Raw genomic sequence first — 17,500 nt, forward strand, 5'->3', positions numbered from 1 at the left:
CTTGCATGGTTGAGGAATGGCCAGTGGATGACCGTAGTTAGGCACCCAGTGCCCTTGCCCGGCTATTTCATCACCTCACTATGTAAAATTTCTGTGTGCTGGGGCTGGTTACGTGGTCCAGAATCTGTCTCACTTCACTTTGCAGTGGAACTGCATCAATTCTGCTACAGCCAGGGTCTTCTGATAACATACGTTTTGTTTCTTTAATTGATTTGTTTTTGTGTAGAATGCTCTTTTGGGATGAAAACTTAAAAAAAAAAAAAAAAAAAAAAATGCTATGCACTGTTGTGGCTGTTTTGGTCCCAGAATATTAAAAAAAAAAAAAAAAAAAAAAAAAAAAACAACCAAAAAAACAACACATAAGTAAGGATAGAGGAAACAGGGCAGATGTGGTAAATAATTAAGACATTATTCCTTCTAATATGAGTGGAGGCTAAAAATCTGTGATCAATACTTAATTTAGCCACGGTACAATAAAAAAGACTGAAAAGCAAACCAAAAGAGGACACAGTTGTATAAAGTGCACATCAGGATTTTAGTTTTTAATTTCAATTTCTGTACTATGGGTGATTTAATTCAGACCTTGAATTTCATTAGTGATGATTGTGGTTGATTTTTTCTTAAGAGAAAAAGTCAAACCCATATGTATAAGTTCTTATGAGTTTATTCAGTTGGCGCTAGGAGTTCTAGGTCTGGTGTGTAAATAAATAATTTCAGACTTTAATAAATGATGCTCAGTTGTATAATAGTTGTAATAGCTCCTTTGGTACTATTAATGGGTGGCTAATTTCACATCTGTTTATCATGAGGATTCCCTTCTTCTCTCCTTTTCATATGGGGCGGAGGGATTCTACCATTCAGGGTACAGGCTGTTTCTGCATTTCTTTTGTATTGTTTGCCAAAACAACTCTAACACAACTTCTTCCTTCTTTCCTCAACCAAATTAAACTAATCAGTTCTGTTTCTCCTCCTTCTCCATGTCTTTGTGTTCGTTGCCTGTAACTGGTGTCTGTCTTTCTGTCTCTCCTATTTCTTCAGGGGCCTCACATTCCCCATTTTCTGTGTCAACTTGTGTTCATCATGGTTATCCTCCCTCCAGCCAAAGAGTCTCAGCTGTGGCTCCCTATAGAATCCATGACTGCAGATCCCTTTAATTGGTCAGAGGGTCACTAAAGTGCCATGCAAGCTGTGTCATCTCTCCTGTGGCTACCTTCATGGTATTTGTTGCCCAGGGTGTGTAGGATCAAATTCAGTCCCAAACTGCAGTATGTAACCCCTAGACTACTCAGTCCTCTTTCTGCTTTGAATATCGTCTCCTTTCATTTATCTCTGCCCTCTAATCCTTTCTTCTTACCTTCTGTTTCTCTTTTTTCCCCTTCAGCTTGTGATCCTTCTGCAGAGCACCTCCCAGAAGAAAAGAGTACAGTAAATGTGTGCTTGCAAGTAGCACATTCCCAGAAGTATCACACAGAGTAGTGAAGTGACATTGATATACCTCATTAATTTCACCTGCTGCTCTTGCTGTGTCACTTGGGATGCATTATGTGCCAGAGTCCTACTACCCCTGCTGGTACATGAGGAGAAGGAAGAAATCTAGGAATGGAGGATCACTCCCATGCTTTTGGATCACACTTGGGCTCCTGTGCATAGCATTTCTCCAGTGACAAGTAGGATCAACAAGTGAAAATGGTGGGATGATGTCACTTTCACTCTCCTGCTCCTGGTTGATGCTGTTTTTGTTGATGTGTCTAGGGGAATTGCTAGGTGCAGCAGCCCAGGTGTGATCTGAAAGCATGGTAGTGAGTGGATGTGGGAGGTCACTGGATCTACAGTCCTCACAAAAGTACCTATGTAATTTATCACATACAGAAAACTTAGCTTTAGAAGTAAGTAATGAAAGTGCATTTTCAATCCAGGCAAACACTGAAAATAAAGGAAATGTTAAGTTAAAGTGATTCCGCTATACACAGCATTCCCTCTATACTTCACTCATTCCAGATCAATGTACAATTTTAGCTGTGACCATAATATATAGTAGTTAGCTAGTCTGTTACTGCATACTTTATTACTAAAGACAATGTTTATTAAAGTTTCAGTCCATATTTGCTTATACATAGATGATCTTTGTTAGAATGGAAGATTATATAAGTTTTCAGGGATATGGAAAAGAAATGTTAGATTGTTGTTTAATCCTTGTGTTGTATAAGATATGTATTCTATATATCTATTGAAAATGGCTATTCTATTACATTTTGTGTTAAGACTTTTTTTGTCAAGTAACTAATTTGGTCAAGGAAAAGTTAGAATTAAGGTTGTGATCCAAATGGATCATTTAGTTATTTTGTGCAGACTGAACATATATATGTGGATAAATTATCAAATGAATGATGGAATCACCTTATCCTGTTCAATTTGGTTTCTTTCAGTTTTTATGTTGATTGAAAAATACATTTTAGCAACCTTAACTCTGTTAACTATTTTTTTAATGTGGGAATTTCCTATAAAAAGGAAGGCAGAAAAGAGGAATGAGAGAGTGAGTAAAAGATCAGTAACAGAATATGTAACAATTTGCATCTGTTCATTTTATTCAAGAAGAGTGGACTGCATTCAGTTAAAATTATCTGCTTTTGACCAACACTTTGCAAAATATTTTTTCAACTAGAGCTAGACTAATTAATTCTGTGCTCTATAATGAAATGTGGAACTGTATGTAATCATTTATATGTCACAACGATCTGAGGGGAATTTTCACCATGAGGAAAGCGTGCAGCAGCTATCTATCTTGTTCTCTGGTAATTGCAGAAACGACTGTTAAGGATTTTTGTGAGAGAGACCTGGGTCCAAAGAAGCTGAATATATTAAACTAATTGGATTTAAACGACATCACTCAAAAGCACTTTTTCAGAGAATTTATCACAGCATAATGTATACAGTAGGTACATGAATTGGAAGTGTCAACAGTTGTTTGTATTGGCAACATTTGCTGAATTTTCATAAATTTTACAGTATATGGTTAGGTTGAATTATTATTTATATTCAGAAAACTCCTATCACCATAGTATCTCAGAAATTTATGAGGCTTCAAGTGGATCAGCCTGTGTTCTAAATAAAATGAGAAAACTTCAAGCTCTCTTTAGTCAGATAGGAACCCAGGAATTAATACTATAGATTAGGCTTCGATCCTGCAATCTGATCCAGGTTGGGGGACACTTGTGTCTATGTGCAGCCACACAGAAGCAAATAGAGCCCCCATAGGCTTGAAGGTTTGCTTGCACAGTTTTTATTACAGCATCAGAGGCTTTATCATTTGGGGAAGGATGGATGAAGGGGTCTGTACTTCTTGCACTTTTTTTCTGAATGTGCTAGGTTCGTGCGTAAGTGTTCTTCTTTGGGAAGCAATTTCCAGAGATAGTGGCTCGCTGCTGAGAATGTCTTATCTCCAGCATAAAGCTCTGTTGGTCTCAGACAAGTGTAGATAGTATGGTGGATCAAAGATGCTGAGGTGGTCCTTCAATGTAACCTCCTACTGAAGCAGTACATTAGAAACACATAGCCATGGATAGAAAGAGAAATTATTAATTTGATTTATTTATATTGCCTAGTGGCTGGAACCCCACTGTGCTAGGCATTCTATATATATGCAACAAAAAGACAATTTCTTCCCTCAAATGATTCAATTTGAAGTATAAGACTTTGGACAATAGGATACAATAAGCAAATAGAGAAAACAAAGGTAAATGAGATGATTATGCTAAATATACTGTGATCAGTGTGTAACTACAGACCAGCCATTGCTGAGTGAATTATGTGTATCAAAGCAGCTGTGAGTTCAGGGAGAGATTTGAAAGAAAATATTCTAGTGCAGATTTTTATAGGGACATCCTCTGATGCAAAGGGGCAAGGTGCAGGAGAAAGCTCAGAGCTGTTCACTGGAAAAGTTAACTGATAGGCAATGCAAGTTGATGTTGTTGACAGAGCAGAGGCAGGGATTGACAGCTATATACCAGATTAGAGGTTCTAACTGTGAAAAAGGCCCTTGAAAGTAAAGACAAGTAGTTGATTATTTACCCACATACTCAAATAGGGCTCATGTTTCAGTAGAGCCAATTTATGTGCAGATAGGTCCTAATCAAATTGGTCCTTTGGAGGACCAATTTGTTATGAATGTCAACCCTGACATGTTGCTTGTTCTATATGTTTTTTTATATGGTGTTGGCGCTGTAGAATCTGAGCACCTTCACATTTGACAATGTGACTAACATTCATTGAATGTAGTTCATTCTTTCTCTCATCTTCTCCACAGGCAGAGAATTGTGTGTGCAGTGTAGTGCCCCCCTACTCTCCTTAAATGTGTGTGCTACTATGTGTTTATATGGCAGAAGGCAGGTTAAAGAAGTGTGTCTTGCACTTGGAGTGGAAGGTGGTAAAGCTTGTAATGGTCCTTTGTTCTTGTGGGAGTTCATTCCATAGTTGCAGACAGGCTTCTGAGAGGGAACAAACCACATGTGACAGATGTGACTCATTGAGTGCAGTGTTGTTTTAGTCGTGTCAGTCCCAGGATATTAGAGAGACAAGGTGAGTCAGGTAATATCTTTTGTTGGACCAACTCTGAGTAAGTTTTTCCCAGATCTGAAGAAGCTCGAAAGCTTGTCTCTCTCACCAACAGAAGTTGGTCCAATAAAATATATTACCTCACCCACCTTGTCTCCCCAGGATGTTACTTTTGTTATGTAAAGGAGTAGATTGGGACAAGGAGCCTGAGATGGGTGTGGGGCTGACAGGAATGGGAACCTGGGGTGGAGACTGGGACTTGCTGAGCAAAAAGACTTGGGCAAGGACTTTTGGGATGAGAGAAATGAGAAGCTTGGGGAGGGTTACTGCTCTGCAACCTTAACTCTCCCTCCTTGTGTGTATGCATTATGATACCGTCTTTAATTCAATTATCTCACAGTATTTTTTTTCACAGGCACTTGGTGACTTTTGAGTGCTTGACTTTGCAATCCGAACATTACTTTAACGTGTGTGTGTTTGTAATAAATTAGAAAGCGCCGTCTCCTGCACAGACAAGCTTTACCCTTGTGGTAGAATGTTCCACTGTGCCTGAAGTGTGGCATGGTGGATCAGTCCTCATCTTGGAGTGTTATGTGATCTTTTAGGTATCCTAGACCTAAGCCATTGAGCACCTTGAAGATTAGGATCAAAACTTGCTTACTTTTGATTACAGGATTTGTGAAAACTTATCACTGTGTTCTCATTTTCCATAGTTTAAAATACTGGCTTTTTTCCTAGAAAAAGTATTGTCCATGCTGCTAACTGAATTAAATATTTTAAAATTTTAAAACTGTTTTTTCCCCAGTGTACTGTCATATATGATTTAGCCATTTTACAATCTGTTTTTAATTTTTTTTAGGGTGTCCCAAAATCAAGTAGGACAGCACTTTACCTTTGTGCTTACAGACATTGAAAGTAAACAAAAGTTTGGATTTTGCCGGTTAACATCAGGAGGCAAAGTCTGCCTCTGTATTGTAAGGTGAGTGAGTATAACTAAAACTGGAGTTTCTTACTCCATGGACTTGTTATTTTTAGGGTAATATTTTGTTGTGCTTTAAAATGCATAGAGACTTTTTTAATAGATCAAAAATCTTCTAAACGATGTTGTATACTCACATACCACTGTGTTTCCTTTGTTCATAATAGTATTAACAATTAATTTTTGACAAAGGAATAAGTTAAATGATTTTTATAAAATTGAACTTAGGGATAAAATAAATATTCCTACATAAATAATAGGAAAGATCTGCTTTAAAGAGATATTTGAGAATATTATGTAGCTTTTCTGTCTTGAAATGTTATGTGTGCTAATATTTTTTTTAATGAAACAATTGATACAGATGTTTCAAGTAGTTCAATATTGTTACTAGTTGTATTAATTCTGATGTGATATTCCAGAACTAATCAGTTGGAATTCTTGAGTCCTGAAGATCATTGTGGCACAGCAGTGTTTCTATCTGTGTTCCTTTATGCGTGTGTAATTTTCACCAAAAACAAAAGTTAAAATATCAAATATTTTGTGGATCAAAACATTTTGAAAAATTTTGATTCAGAAATAACAAAACATTTTGTTTCAGCATTTTCAAGTAAAAACATTTTGATATTCCCGAATCAAAATGTTTTAATTTGATTTGTTGTACTGACCTGAGATGTGTCCTTTCATGTTAGTGTGACATTAAATTGCTTTTCCATGTGGTGAAGCCACCATTCTCTCCTGTGGTCTGAGTTCCTTGACTGGACTATACCTGGTATAAGGCACCTGCAGATAGGTGATTCTTATGATGCACCATGCTGCTTGATTAGAGGAGAGACTGCATTGCATCATAGGAGATGTAGTTCTTGTACCAAATATTTCAAACTGACCAAAGCTAAATATTTTGTTTTGGTTTTCCTTATGGAAAATAGAAACAAAAAGACCAGTCAAAATTTTTTCATGGGAAATTTTAATTTTACAGAAATTTCATTTTCCATTGAAAAATCATTCTGACTGAAAATTCCTGACAAGTTTTATCTAGCAGCTCTAAAGCTGACAAAACCTAAAGAACAAGAATGTAGCAAATTACTTAATTAAAAGTTGAGCAAAACAAACATCTTGTAAAACCAACTAGGAAAAAACTGGAGGAACCAGTCTAGCTGCAGTGTAGGACAAGGATGGGAAACAGAAGTTGGTCTCAAAATGGGAGCCATCTGCAGTACTGGAGCCATCAACCACAGACAAATGAGAAAGGAGCCAGGAGCTGCCAGTGGGAGAAGAGTATCCTGAAGAACAGTGGGGAAGGTGGATAGCCTGTGAAGAGGAGTTGGGAAGTAGAGGATCAGAAGCTGGACAGCTCATCTAGATCAGTGCTTTTCAAACTCTTTTCCTGGGGACCCAGCTGAAGAAAATTGTTGATGCCCACAACCCAACAGAGCTGGGGATGAGGGGTTTGAGGTGTGGGAGAGGCTCAGGGCAGGGGCAGAGGGTTTGGGTGAGGGGGTGAGGGCTGTGAGGGGGGGCTGGGAATGAGGGGTTCAAGGTGTGGGAGGGGGCTCAGGGCTGGGGCAGGGGGTTAGGGTGCGGGAGGGGGTCAGGGCTCTTGGCTGGAGGTGCAGGCTCTGGGATGGGGGGTTTGGGGTGCAGGAAGGGGTTCTGGGTTTGGGGGGCTCAGGGCTGGGGCAGCGAGTTGGGGTGCAGGAGGGAGTCAGGGCTCTGGGTTGGGGGTGCAGGCTCTGGGGTGGGGCTGGGGATGAGAGATTTCAGGTGCAGGAAGGGGTTCCAGGTTTGTGTGTGGGTGGGTGCTCAGGGCTGCAGTAGGGGATTGGGGCGCAGGGTTGGGGCACGGACTTATCTCCAGGGGCTCCTGGTCAGTGGTGCAGCTGGGGGGCAGAGGCACGCTTCCTGCCTGTCCTGGCACCTTGGATCACGCTGTGCCCTGGAAGCGGCCAGCAGCAGATCCAGCTCCTAGGCAGAGGCTCACAAGTGGTTTCGTGTGACTATTGCCTTCAGGCACTGCCCCCTGCTCCTGTTGGCCGGTTGCCAGCCAATAGGAGTGCAGAGCCAGTGCTCAGGGTGGGGGCAGTGTGTGGGGCCCCGTGGCTCCCCTGCCTAGAAGCCGTAACCGCTGCTGGCTGCTTCCGGGCTGCAGCGTGGCGTTGGAGTAGGTAGGCACTCGCCTGCCTTAGCTGAGCAGCACCGCCAATGGACTTTTAACAACCTGGTTGGTGGTGCTGACCAGAGCAAGGTGACCCAGTGCCTGAAATGCCATGACCCAGTACTGGGTCTTGACTCACGATATGAAAAACACTGGTCTAGAGGAGATGGTGAAGGGCATCAGGAGGTTAGGGGACATGAGCTAGGGAAAAGGCCTAGCATTGTGTATAGGGGAGATGGGCATAAGTAGGCTGGATACAAAGAGAGAAAGGGAAATGGCAGCAGAGAAGTTTGTAGAAAGAGCATTTTTGTTGCTGAAAACACCCAGTCAAATCTTTACTAGGATATTCAGCAGCCTCTAATATAATGACATTGCCTTGCAGGCAGGGTTTTTGGAGTGATTAAAAAAATCAATGTATTAATGAGAAACTGTCTGGTGTTCACTTTTTGCTTTGTCCAAACCAGTGAATAAGGAACTGGGTATGAATGTGGAAGTCTGTATTTTCTCATGTAATTAATTGGCTTTCTTATAGTAATGATGATAACTATTTAATAAAAACACTTGAAAAATACATCCATCTTGGCTTTTGAGGAGCATGAGGATTCTGAACCATTTTCTTTGTTACTCCTTTTGCTGGTATGTCTTGTTTAGGCTCAGGGAAAATTTATTCCTGTGCTTTAGCTCAGTGGTTCTCAACCAGGGGTACATGTTTCTCTGGGATACGTAGAGGTCTTCCAGGGGTACATCAGCTCATCTAGATATTTGCCTAGTTGTACAATAGGCTGCATAAAAAGCACTAGCGAAGTCAGTGCAAACTAAAATTTCATACAGACAGTGACTTATTTATACTGCTCTATATACTATATACTGAAATGTAAGTACAATATTTATATTCCAATTGATTTATTTGATAATTATATGGTAAAAATGAGAAAGTAAGCAATTTTTCAGTACTAATTTATTTTATATCTGATTTTGTAAGCAAATAGTTTTTAAGTGAGGTGTAATTTGGGGGTACGCAAGACAAATCAGACTTCTGAAAGGGGTACAGTAGTCTGGAAAGACTGAGAGCAACTGCTTTAGCTCAGTCCCATTGCCCACAACCCTGCCTTTCCACGTCAGACTAAGAACTAACATTTTCTACTTGTTCTTCTAACTTTGTCTGACTTGTCTCTAATGTTATAACAATAAATGCTTCATTAGTTCCACACACCCAAGTGCTAATGTTAAAATACTGTAAGTGACACTCTTTCTGTCTAGTTAAAAAAAGTATTGGAGCCAGATCCTAAGCTGGTATAAATTGGCATTGCTCTACTGTAGTTGGTGGAACCTCCGTTGATATATATCAGCTGAGGATCTGGCTGATGGTCTGCTACTTGGTAGAAATAACTAGTGAAATGAAAAGTGGCAAGCTATAATTTTTCACTGCATCATAATAAAAACATTGTGTTTGTTGCTTCTGCTGTGACAATTTCAAATTTACAATGCAATGCTGAATACATAGTTGTACCAGCTTTTATAAAACTGTACTTCTGGATTGGTAAAATACTCATCTTTAACTCAAGGGGAAGGGTGTGGAAAAAAATCGTTAACTCTGAGTACAAAGAAAACTTTTTTGGAGTAGAATGCTGCCAAAAAGATCATGCTTTTACTTTGTAACACATTACATCTTTATCTCCAGCAGGATGAGTGTTGTTTTTCCATTGTTTTCTTTGTACAAATGGAGTGCAATATAAAAGCATCAGGTACTTTAAGGTGATTTTATTAGGTAATCCTTAATACCGAAAATGTGCAGTTCACAAATATGAGATTTCAGATTCTTTAGCAGCTGACTGTATGAGATTGCACTGAAACTTTGCTGTTAGAATGTGTGTGTCTGTATTTCTGATAGATACATATTCGGATCCAATGTAGTCTGTACTGTGCATCCAAAATTCATTAGCAGTGAGCAAATGTGTTAGTATTCATACACAGATTTGTGCTAGAATTGCATCTGAGTATCTCCAGTGTATGCAGTTTTTATTTTAAAGATTGACCACATACAAAGAAAATCTTAAATTGATGCACGTTCTTGTACAAAAGATTAATTTTTGATTGCAAGAACATTACTTGTTCCTTTAAGGATTGCTGAAGATTGTTTCCTGTAGCTTTAATAAAGGCAAATTGGGGGAAGGTCGAGGGTTAGAAGATGCAGAGGGCCCCCTTTACACTGTGCTCCTGTTCAGTCTGTCGAGCCCTCCCTCAGGCTTCAGCCTGCACTTTACCATTACACATACAGGTAGGGACATACCTAGCTGCAGCTTCACGCAGATGCTGCAATTGGCTCTACTTGGGAAGGCTCAGCTAAGGAACTACCCAGTACGCAAGTGCACACCCCCCTCTAGAAGGTAAACCCAAAATTATACTGTCTTGTGCTGCACAGAGATCTGTAAAGAATGAGCTCATGAAATTCACCCCCTCCCTCAATGTGGAGAAGAATATTCACAGCTTTCTGCCCCACAGTTATGATTTTAGACAAAACAAAACAAATTTATTAACTACAAAAGATAGATTTTACGTGATTATAAGGGATGGCAAAGCAGATTACCTAGCAAATAAAACAAACACACAATCTAAGCTTAATATACTAAAGAAATTGGATGCCTGTAGCAAATTCTCATCCTTAATGTTGTTTTAGCCAGATTGCAGAGATTCTTGAAGGCAAGCTACACTTGTTGCAGCTTAAAATCCCAGTTATTCCTTTCACAGGCTAGACAGCTGTCTAGTCTGGGCTCAGCCCTTTCCCCCCAGTTCAGTCTTCTTGTTTCTCAGGTGTTTCCAACAGTCCTCTTTCTTGGGTGGAAAGTCAGTGAAGAATGAACCACAATGAAGTCACTGCCCTGCCATAAGTAGCTTTTGCATATGTCAGGAACCCTTTCTCTCCCAGTTTGAGTCCCACCCCCATCAGTGCAAAATCACTAGCATTATGATGGAGTCCAGTACCAAGTGGTTTGGTCAGATATCCCTGTAGGGTCACCGCAGCCTTGACTCAGAGGCTGTTTGCAGTGTCTCCAGGAAGTCTTCCTGGTGAGAGATTGGAATCTTCAAAGACCTATTGTTCTCCATAATGGCCTGCCATCTAGACTGATTGCATTCTGCCTAGTGGGCATTCCCCAGGTGTAAACATATTTGTAATAGATGCATAGACAATATTCCGAATTTCAGATACAAAAATGATACATGCATATAAATAGGATAATCATATTCAATAAATCATAACCATTTCAATGATATGTCACATGACCTATCTTGCATAAAATACATCATAGTTATGCCCTAATCATATCATAACAATATCTCTGTGAAGAATATGGGGCATAATGCCATGGTAACGTGTAACTAAATTTAGTACAGCCTGTGAAGGTTGTATGGGAATGCAGGAGCAGGCCAAACAGAAAGGAGAGAAGAAAGTAAAGAGATTGGGTGATTTGTTGAGTGGGCAGGTGGGAAGCAGGACAAAAGCAGGCATCCTTCCACCTATAGCTTCCTTTTATGGATGGCACCTTGCTATGTGCTAGCCAGTTCCAGACCTCTGAAGTAATAGGATTTGATCAGTGGCAGTGCTGCTGAGGTAAACATGGTGTCATTGGGTGGCGGTTTTCAGCGGGCTGTAAAATACTGCCCATATTGTAGTTAATGGTGGGTTCACTTCTCTTGTAGTTTATTCTTCACTTGAAATTTTAATATGAGGAAACCAATTTTGACATTGTAGCCACAGGAGAATAAATACCACAAGATGTACTCTTCTTGTACTCATGAAATTCTTACAATAATAAAAGGGGAAGAAAAATGCAGACTGTGTGTGTGTAGGTGTATACAGGGAGAACTGTCTCTAAGTTAGAATGTTTTTTTCGAAGTTTCCTATAAGGTGGCAGCTAGTGTAAGTATGTTTTGTTTATGTTGACACAGTGAAAGAAAAATAACCAAATATATAGATTTAACACCTTTTAATTTTAAAGAAAGAGACATTGATACAATGTACCTTAAATGATTCTGATTCCAGATACCAAACCCAAAGCCTATTACAAATAAGTGGGAAACCAACCATATAGTGAATCCAGAAAAAAAGAAATCTGTTGGATTCCCCTCCATTAGTTGTGCATGATTCTTTGCAGGACTCTTTAAGAGTGCTTTGTGAAGCTCACAATGTAGAATCCTCCTGTGTGCGTTGTCCCCTCCGAACTTTTCAGCTAACATGCCATATGCACCCTCTAGTTTGTAAGCACAATGGGGTTCACCTTCAGAGTATTTTTTAAAATATACACTGTTGTGCCTATGTGCTAGATTGGGTCTTTTTTCTAATTCATTTTTTTATATGAATAATGGCAAATGTTTGCAAATTCAGATTTGATTGGTATCCTATAATATGTTTGTAAATTTTAAGTATTCTTCTGTTATCATGGGGGGAAGTGTGATTTTTTTATATTTTATTACTAAATATTTTGATACTATTTAGAAAAAAACATATACTACAGATATTGAGCAATATTAAATTAATGTTGTATTGTCTACAACTAAATTGTTTGAATAGAAAGGCCAACTATTACAGCTGTGATTCATTTTGTTAAAATCTTGCAACTGCTGACTGCTTCTCATGTTGACCTTATGTACTCTGAGAAATGCAAGACATTATTAAAAATTTTCTGCCTTAGATCTGATTAATGAAATTTTATGACTGTAAAATTGTCACCTACATTTCCAAATGAAATGCTCTAATAAGGAAGACAGGTTTATATGGTAAGCCTTTGTAGTTCTTCAGGTCAGACCATGCTTGAAGCTTTCTCACTCTTCCTTTAGGCAAATCCCTTAGAAGCAGAATGTTTCAATTTTACACATTTTGTGTCAATTTTCCAGACAGAAAAGTAGCCCCTAGACATTAGACATTTAGCTACGGAAAGGCGGTTTCCTTAGTTTTATTTGATTACTGGAAGTTAGATTCCTGCTGATAGTTCAGGACTGTTAGTGGTTACCTGACTATTTGACAGAAAACATTTCCTTTCCTTTATTTAACCTTTGACTCATGAATGTAAAAGTTTTATCAGAGCTATTGTAGAAACATAAGTGAGGTGGAAGTCTACTTACTGTGACAAAGATGATGCATGACTTTGAATAAAAGTCTGAGCTCCTGCCTTGTTGCTACTTTGGATTAGAAGAAAATGTTAAATACACTTTTTTATTTACCCATGAAAGATCTTGTGGTAGTGTTTTTTTCATTACAGTGATTGGCGCATTTGTAGATAAAATCTCCTGGATTTTAAAAGCATAAAATTTTCATTTTCATGATCTATGTTGCAGAAGTTGTGTTATAGGATTTATTCTTCTCATTTCAAGAAAAGTTTATTGTAGCACCTTATACACCAGTGAATGAAGAGATTGTCAAGTTTTCCATATTTGCTTTTCAGAAGCTTATACATAGTAAGCTCTTCAGGGCAGAGACCATGAGTAAAGCTTTCAAAAATGATTTAGGAGTTGAAGTCCTATTTTTCTTAGATAATTTAGATATTTAGAAACTCACATCTCATTGCAAATCAATGAGATTTAGCTCCCAAGAGTCTGAGGGCTTGTCTACTTGGTGGGGAATTGCGCACCGTGGAGGTGTGATTCCTAAAATGCACAAATGTGGTATACATTAGTTGGTCTGTATAGATGCATGCACCAACAGGGTCTTCATGGACCGATTAATGTGCAACACATGAGTACGCTTTAGAATTCACTCCTGCAGAGTGCACGTTAGCGCACTCTGAGTCACCTCTGAAGGGACTTAGCAGCCTCAGGTACTTATGAAAACTCCATCCCATATCTTCCTTTGTGTTTCTACAGTGGCTACCACAATGGGGCTTCAATCCTTTTGTTGTTGTTGTAAGGCAGTGAGATAATAATTTAATAAATTGATCTTGCATATTTGTATGAGTTCAAACTTGGGTAGCAAGTTCTTCCTTATTTAGAGACTGCTTTTTTTACCTGCACTCAAAATAAATCAGTTTGGCAGTTTTGAGCCCATATTTATTTTTTAATAAAAGCATTAAGGCCCTTTTTCTATCAAAATTGTAATGAGTTTTGGTTGAGTTATTTTCTTTAGAGGGGCTGAGTAGCTTCTTCCCTCCACAACACTTTTACACTTATAGGTCTGGTGCATAAACACAATAGCACTGTATTAAAAATCTACGTATTACTGAATAAAAATGTAAGGCCCGAATCCTGCAAATACTTTCACAAGTAATCCTGTTCAAATCAATGAGATTATTCATGGGAATAAGTGTTTGCAAGCTCAGGTCTTGATATTAGGCTGCCATTTCTACAAGAGCCTCTATTGTCCAGTGACAAATAATACTGTATCACATACCTTGTAAAGTAATTTTTAAACACATATAGTAGTGTCTGTAAGCTTGAAACTGACAAATTTCCTCACTGATATTTTTTTTGTTGTGTACAAATACTTGTTTTTGCAGTGTTATGTGTATTAATGTAGTGCTGCTTTTATATATATTTCTTTTCTTTTTCAATATCAAGATAAAATATCATTTAAGCATTTGTTTTAAGAATAAAATTCTCATATGATTACTAGCACTTATTAGACAAATACACACACACACACAAATTCAGGAGGTCCAGTTGCCTTCTTTGCAGTGTACTGTTGGAGTATTGTAAAGAAAGTAAAGTTAAAAATCTGGGCAGAAACACTTATTTTGCACTATTGGATACCTGAAAAAAAGATGCACTTAAAAAATATAGACTACCACTCTGAGGTTTTGGTTTTTTAAATTAGTTTTGTGCTGTCAGGATGATGTGTATATTTTGTTCTTTTCTTTTTTTGCAACTGTGTGAGTTAAGATTTGCTTCCCTTGCTTTTTTTGGTTATAAGTAGCATGCTTAAAATTATTTTAACCTAATTTTCTATGATTTTAACAGTTTTTAAGCTAAAGGTAATTATTGTTTTAGTATTCCAGCTATGAAGTAAAAGGCTTTCTACTACAGCATTTAAAACATTATATTCAACTACTAAGAGTTCCTTCACTTTATTTTTTATAATTCAAGTTTTTGTTAGCATCTAGAATGTGGGCATATAAAATCAGTGTATTTTTTCTTAAAGGAAGAAATATTTGGGGCACTAGAAGTACAGTAAGTATGCCTGCTTATAAGGAAGGAAAACCTGCCTTAACTGTGTACTAAGCATCACTAGTTTCAGAATATGAATATGACCTTTCTCTCTGCATCTGTTTTAATATTGTATCAATTTTTGTTTTTGTAGTTAAGTGGGAGCTAAGTTCATAGACCAGTAGAGATAAATATAAGCATTATGTGAGATTAAAATGGGAACACTTGTTTTTGCAGTGTACTCTTGATAATGAAAAATGAAGGCTCAGAAGTCAAGGGACGTATATTTTACAGCTTTGTGTTCTCTACTGAAAAGAGAAACATATTAGGAAAAAATACTGTTGTACTGCTGCTGAGATGTTGCTATATGGCACAACACAGGAAAATTGGTGGATAGTCTAAACTAACCCCCTGTGACCAGTATGAAAAATGATTCTGTAATTTATAAATTGTATGATGGTTTTATAGATAAATACTTAGAGCAAAACACCAATCTACATCACTATATTAGACTGAGAAAGCCACTTTTTATTTGTTCTACAGTGGTGTTTGATTTGTGTTGGGTTTTGCAGTTAACACTTTCCCCACTAGACATATATATTGCATTTCAGCCACCCAATAAACTCTACTATTAACATATTTCCAAAAGATAACAGGAAACATCATCTATCAGGAAGAAACTTCCGGAAGCAATCATTTTGTGGAATTTTCGAGCCAGAGTTTCACCATAACACACAACACTCACATCTATAGCACTGTGTGCCCTTTAGTTAGATGTGATGGTACACTGAACAATTATATTCTAGGGCAGTGGTCCCCAACCTTTTTCGTCTGGCAGGCACCGGACGAGGAGCTACTGAGGACCGTGGTTGGCAGATGAGCATCCGCCGAAATGCCGCTGAGAAGCGGCAACATCAATAGACGTTGCCGCCGAAACACTGCCGACAAGCAGTGTCATCCAGAGGCGTCCCCGCCAAAAACCAGCTCTGGTTCTCGGCAGCATTTCAGTGGATGCTTGTCCACTGGACAGTACGCGGGCGCACATAGATGCCCTGGTTGGGGATCACTGTCCTAGGGTATTGAAGAGCAAATACTATAATCAATTTATGCAATAGAGTCACACTTTAACTACCATAAATAATACCAGGTAGCATATATGTCTGTTAAAGCACTAAGATATGGACTCAGATGTAGTTAACAGACGGCACAATGTGCATTAAAGCCTTTTAAAGAAAGCTAATTGTTTAGAGTGTGTCTGTAGCAGCTTTCAGGAAACAGTCTGCTTCAGCCCAAACTTTGCTGACTTGTGGACTCCCTGCAGGAGCCTAAAGCCTCTAGCAGCTTTCAGAAAGACATCTGCTTCAATGTGAGCTACAGTCACATATTAGGCAGGACCTTTGAAGTCATCACAGTTTGGGGAAGTGTCTGTCTCTTGAGACAGAAGCAGATTCTTGAAATCTTTATTTTTATTTTTTATTATATCGCATTTTCCAATATTTTAAACCTTACCCATCATCTGTTAAAAAAAAAAAAATAGCAGTTCAATTTTGTCAACTCTCTTAGAGAGAATACCAGTCTTTCTGAAGTGCACAGAATTGGGATTATCTACTCTTATGAATTCACTAGGGTGCAGAAATATATTTCCCCAAAGCTGCTTCAGGGAAAAATATTTTCATTCAGACTCAAAGCTAGTCAGCCTCAGCTGAAATAATGAGAGATGTTAACACATTGCCACTTGTTTTCATAAGCATATTGATATATGAACAGCTAAAATAGCTAAGTAGTTTCGAACTCTTCCATTTTAAAGATACAGTAGAACCTCAGATTTACGAACACCTCTTGTTTGTAACTCTGAAATGTTTGTAACTCTGAACAAAACATTATGGTGGTTCTTTCAAAAGATTTCAACTGAACATTGTCTTAATACAGCTTTGAAACTGTACTATGCAAAAATAAAAATGCTGTTCTTAACCCTCTTAATTTAAATGAAACAAGCACGGAAACAGTTTTTTTATTCTATAAAATCTATTTTTTTAAACTTTCCCTTTATTTTTTTTTAGTAGTGTATGTTTAATACAGTACTGTATGCTATTTGCCTTTTTTTTATTTTTATTTTTTGGTCTCTGCTACTGCCTGATTACGTACTTCCAGTTTCAAATGAGGTGTGTGTTTGGTCAGTTCGTAACTTGGAGGGTCTGCTGTATGCTAGATACACTTGGTACAGAACTACCATCAGTCAGTTTACCCCACTTCTTAAAAAAACAGTTCAAATTTTAAAACCTTGAGTTTGATAAAATTTCTATGTAGGAGAGAGGTGACGTTTGCCACATACATTTAAAAATCTCCTTTAAATAGGAAATTTTTCAAAATAAATGCTCACTTTTGCACACTTGCCTCTGAAAATTTGCCTATTATGGATCCTTTTTTGGGTTACATACTTTTATAAATAAATGTTAGAATTACAAAACCAGGCAGTTTTATATCAGAGGGCAATATTTTATGTGTATTGTATAGTCATGCTTGCAGAATAGTGTGTGCTTTTTTTTTAAAAAAAAAACAAGCAAACAAATAATGGTGAGATATTTGGAACTGGCATAATATGCTGTCATGGTATAATTCCCCACCCTGAACCTTAGCGTCCAAAAGATGGGGTACCAGCATGAATTTCTCTAAGCTCAATTACC

General features: G+C 38.1%; 1 protein-coding gene across 2 annotated transcripts in view; it reads left to right on the forward strand.

Annotated features, from left to right (window-relative positions):
• DENND1B (DENN domain containing 1B) overlaps positions 1 to 17,500 on the forward strand; it is a 250,487-nt gene that overhangs the window by 110,273 nt on the left and 122,714 nt on the right. For both annotated transcript variants that reach the window (XM_032770891.2, XM_032770892.2), the window contains exon 5: positions 5,411 to 5,530. In XM_032770891.2, coding sequence (XP_032626782.1) covers positions 5,411 to 5,530 — 120 coding nt within the window. The remainder of the gene's footprint in view (positions 1 to 5,410; positions 5,531 to 17,500) is intronic.

The sequence above is a fragment of the Chelonoidis abingdonii genome, chromosome 7 (genome assembly GCF_003597395.2).
Source record: "Chelonoidis abingdonii isolate Lonesome George chromosome 7, CheloAbing_2.0, whole genome shotgun sequence".
Taxonomy (NCBI): Eukaryota; Metazoa; Chordata; order Testudines; family Testudinidae; genus Chelonoidis; species Chelonoidis abingdonii.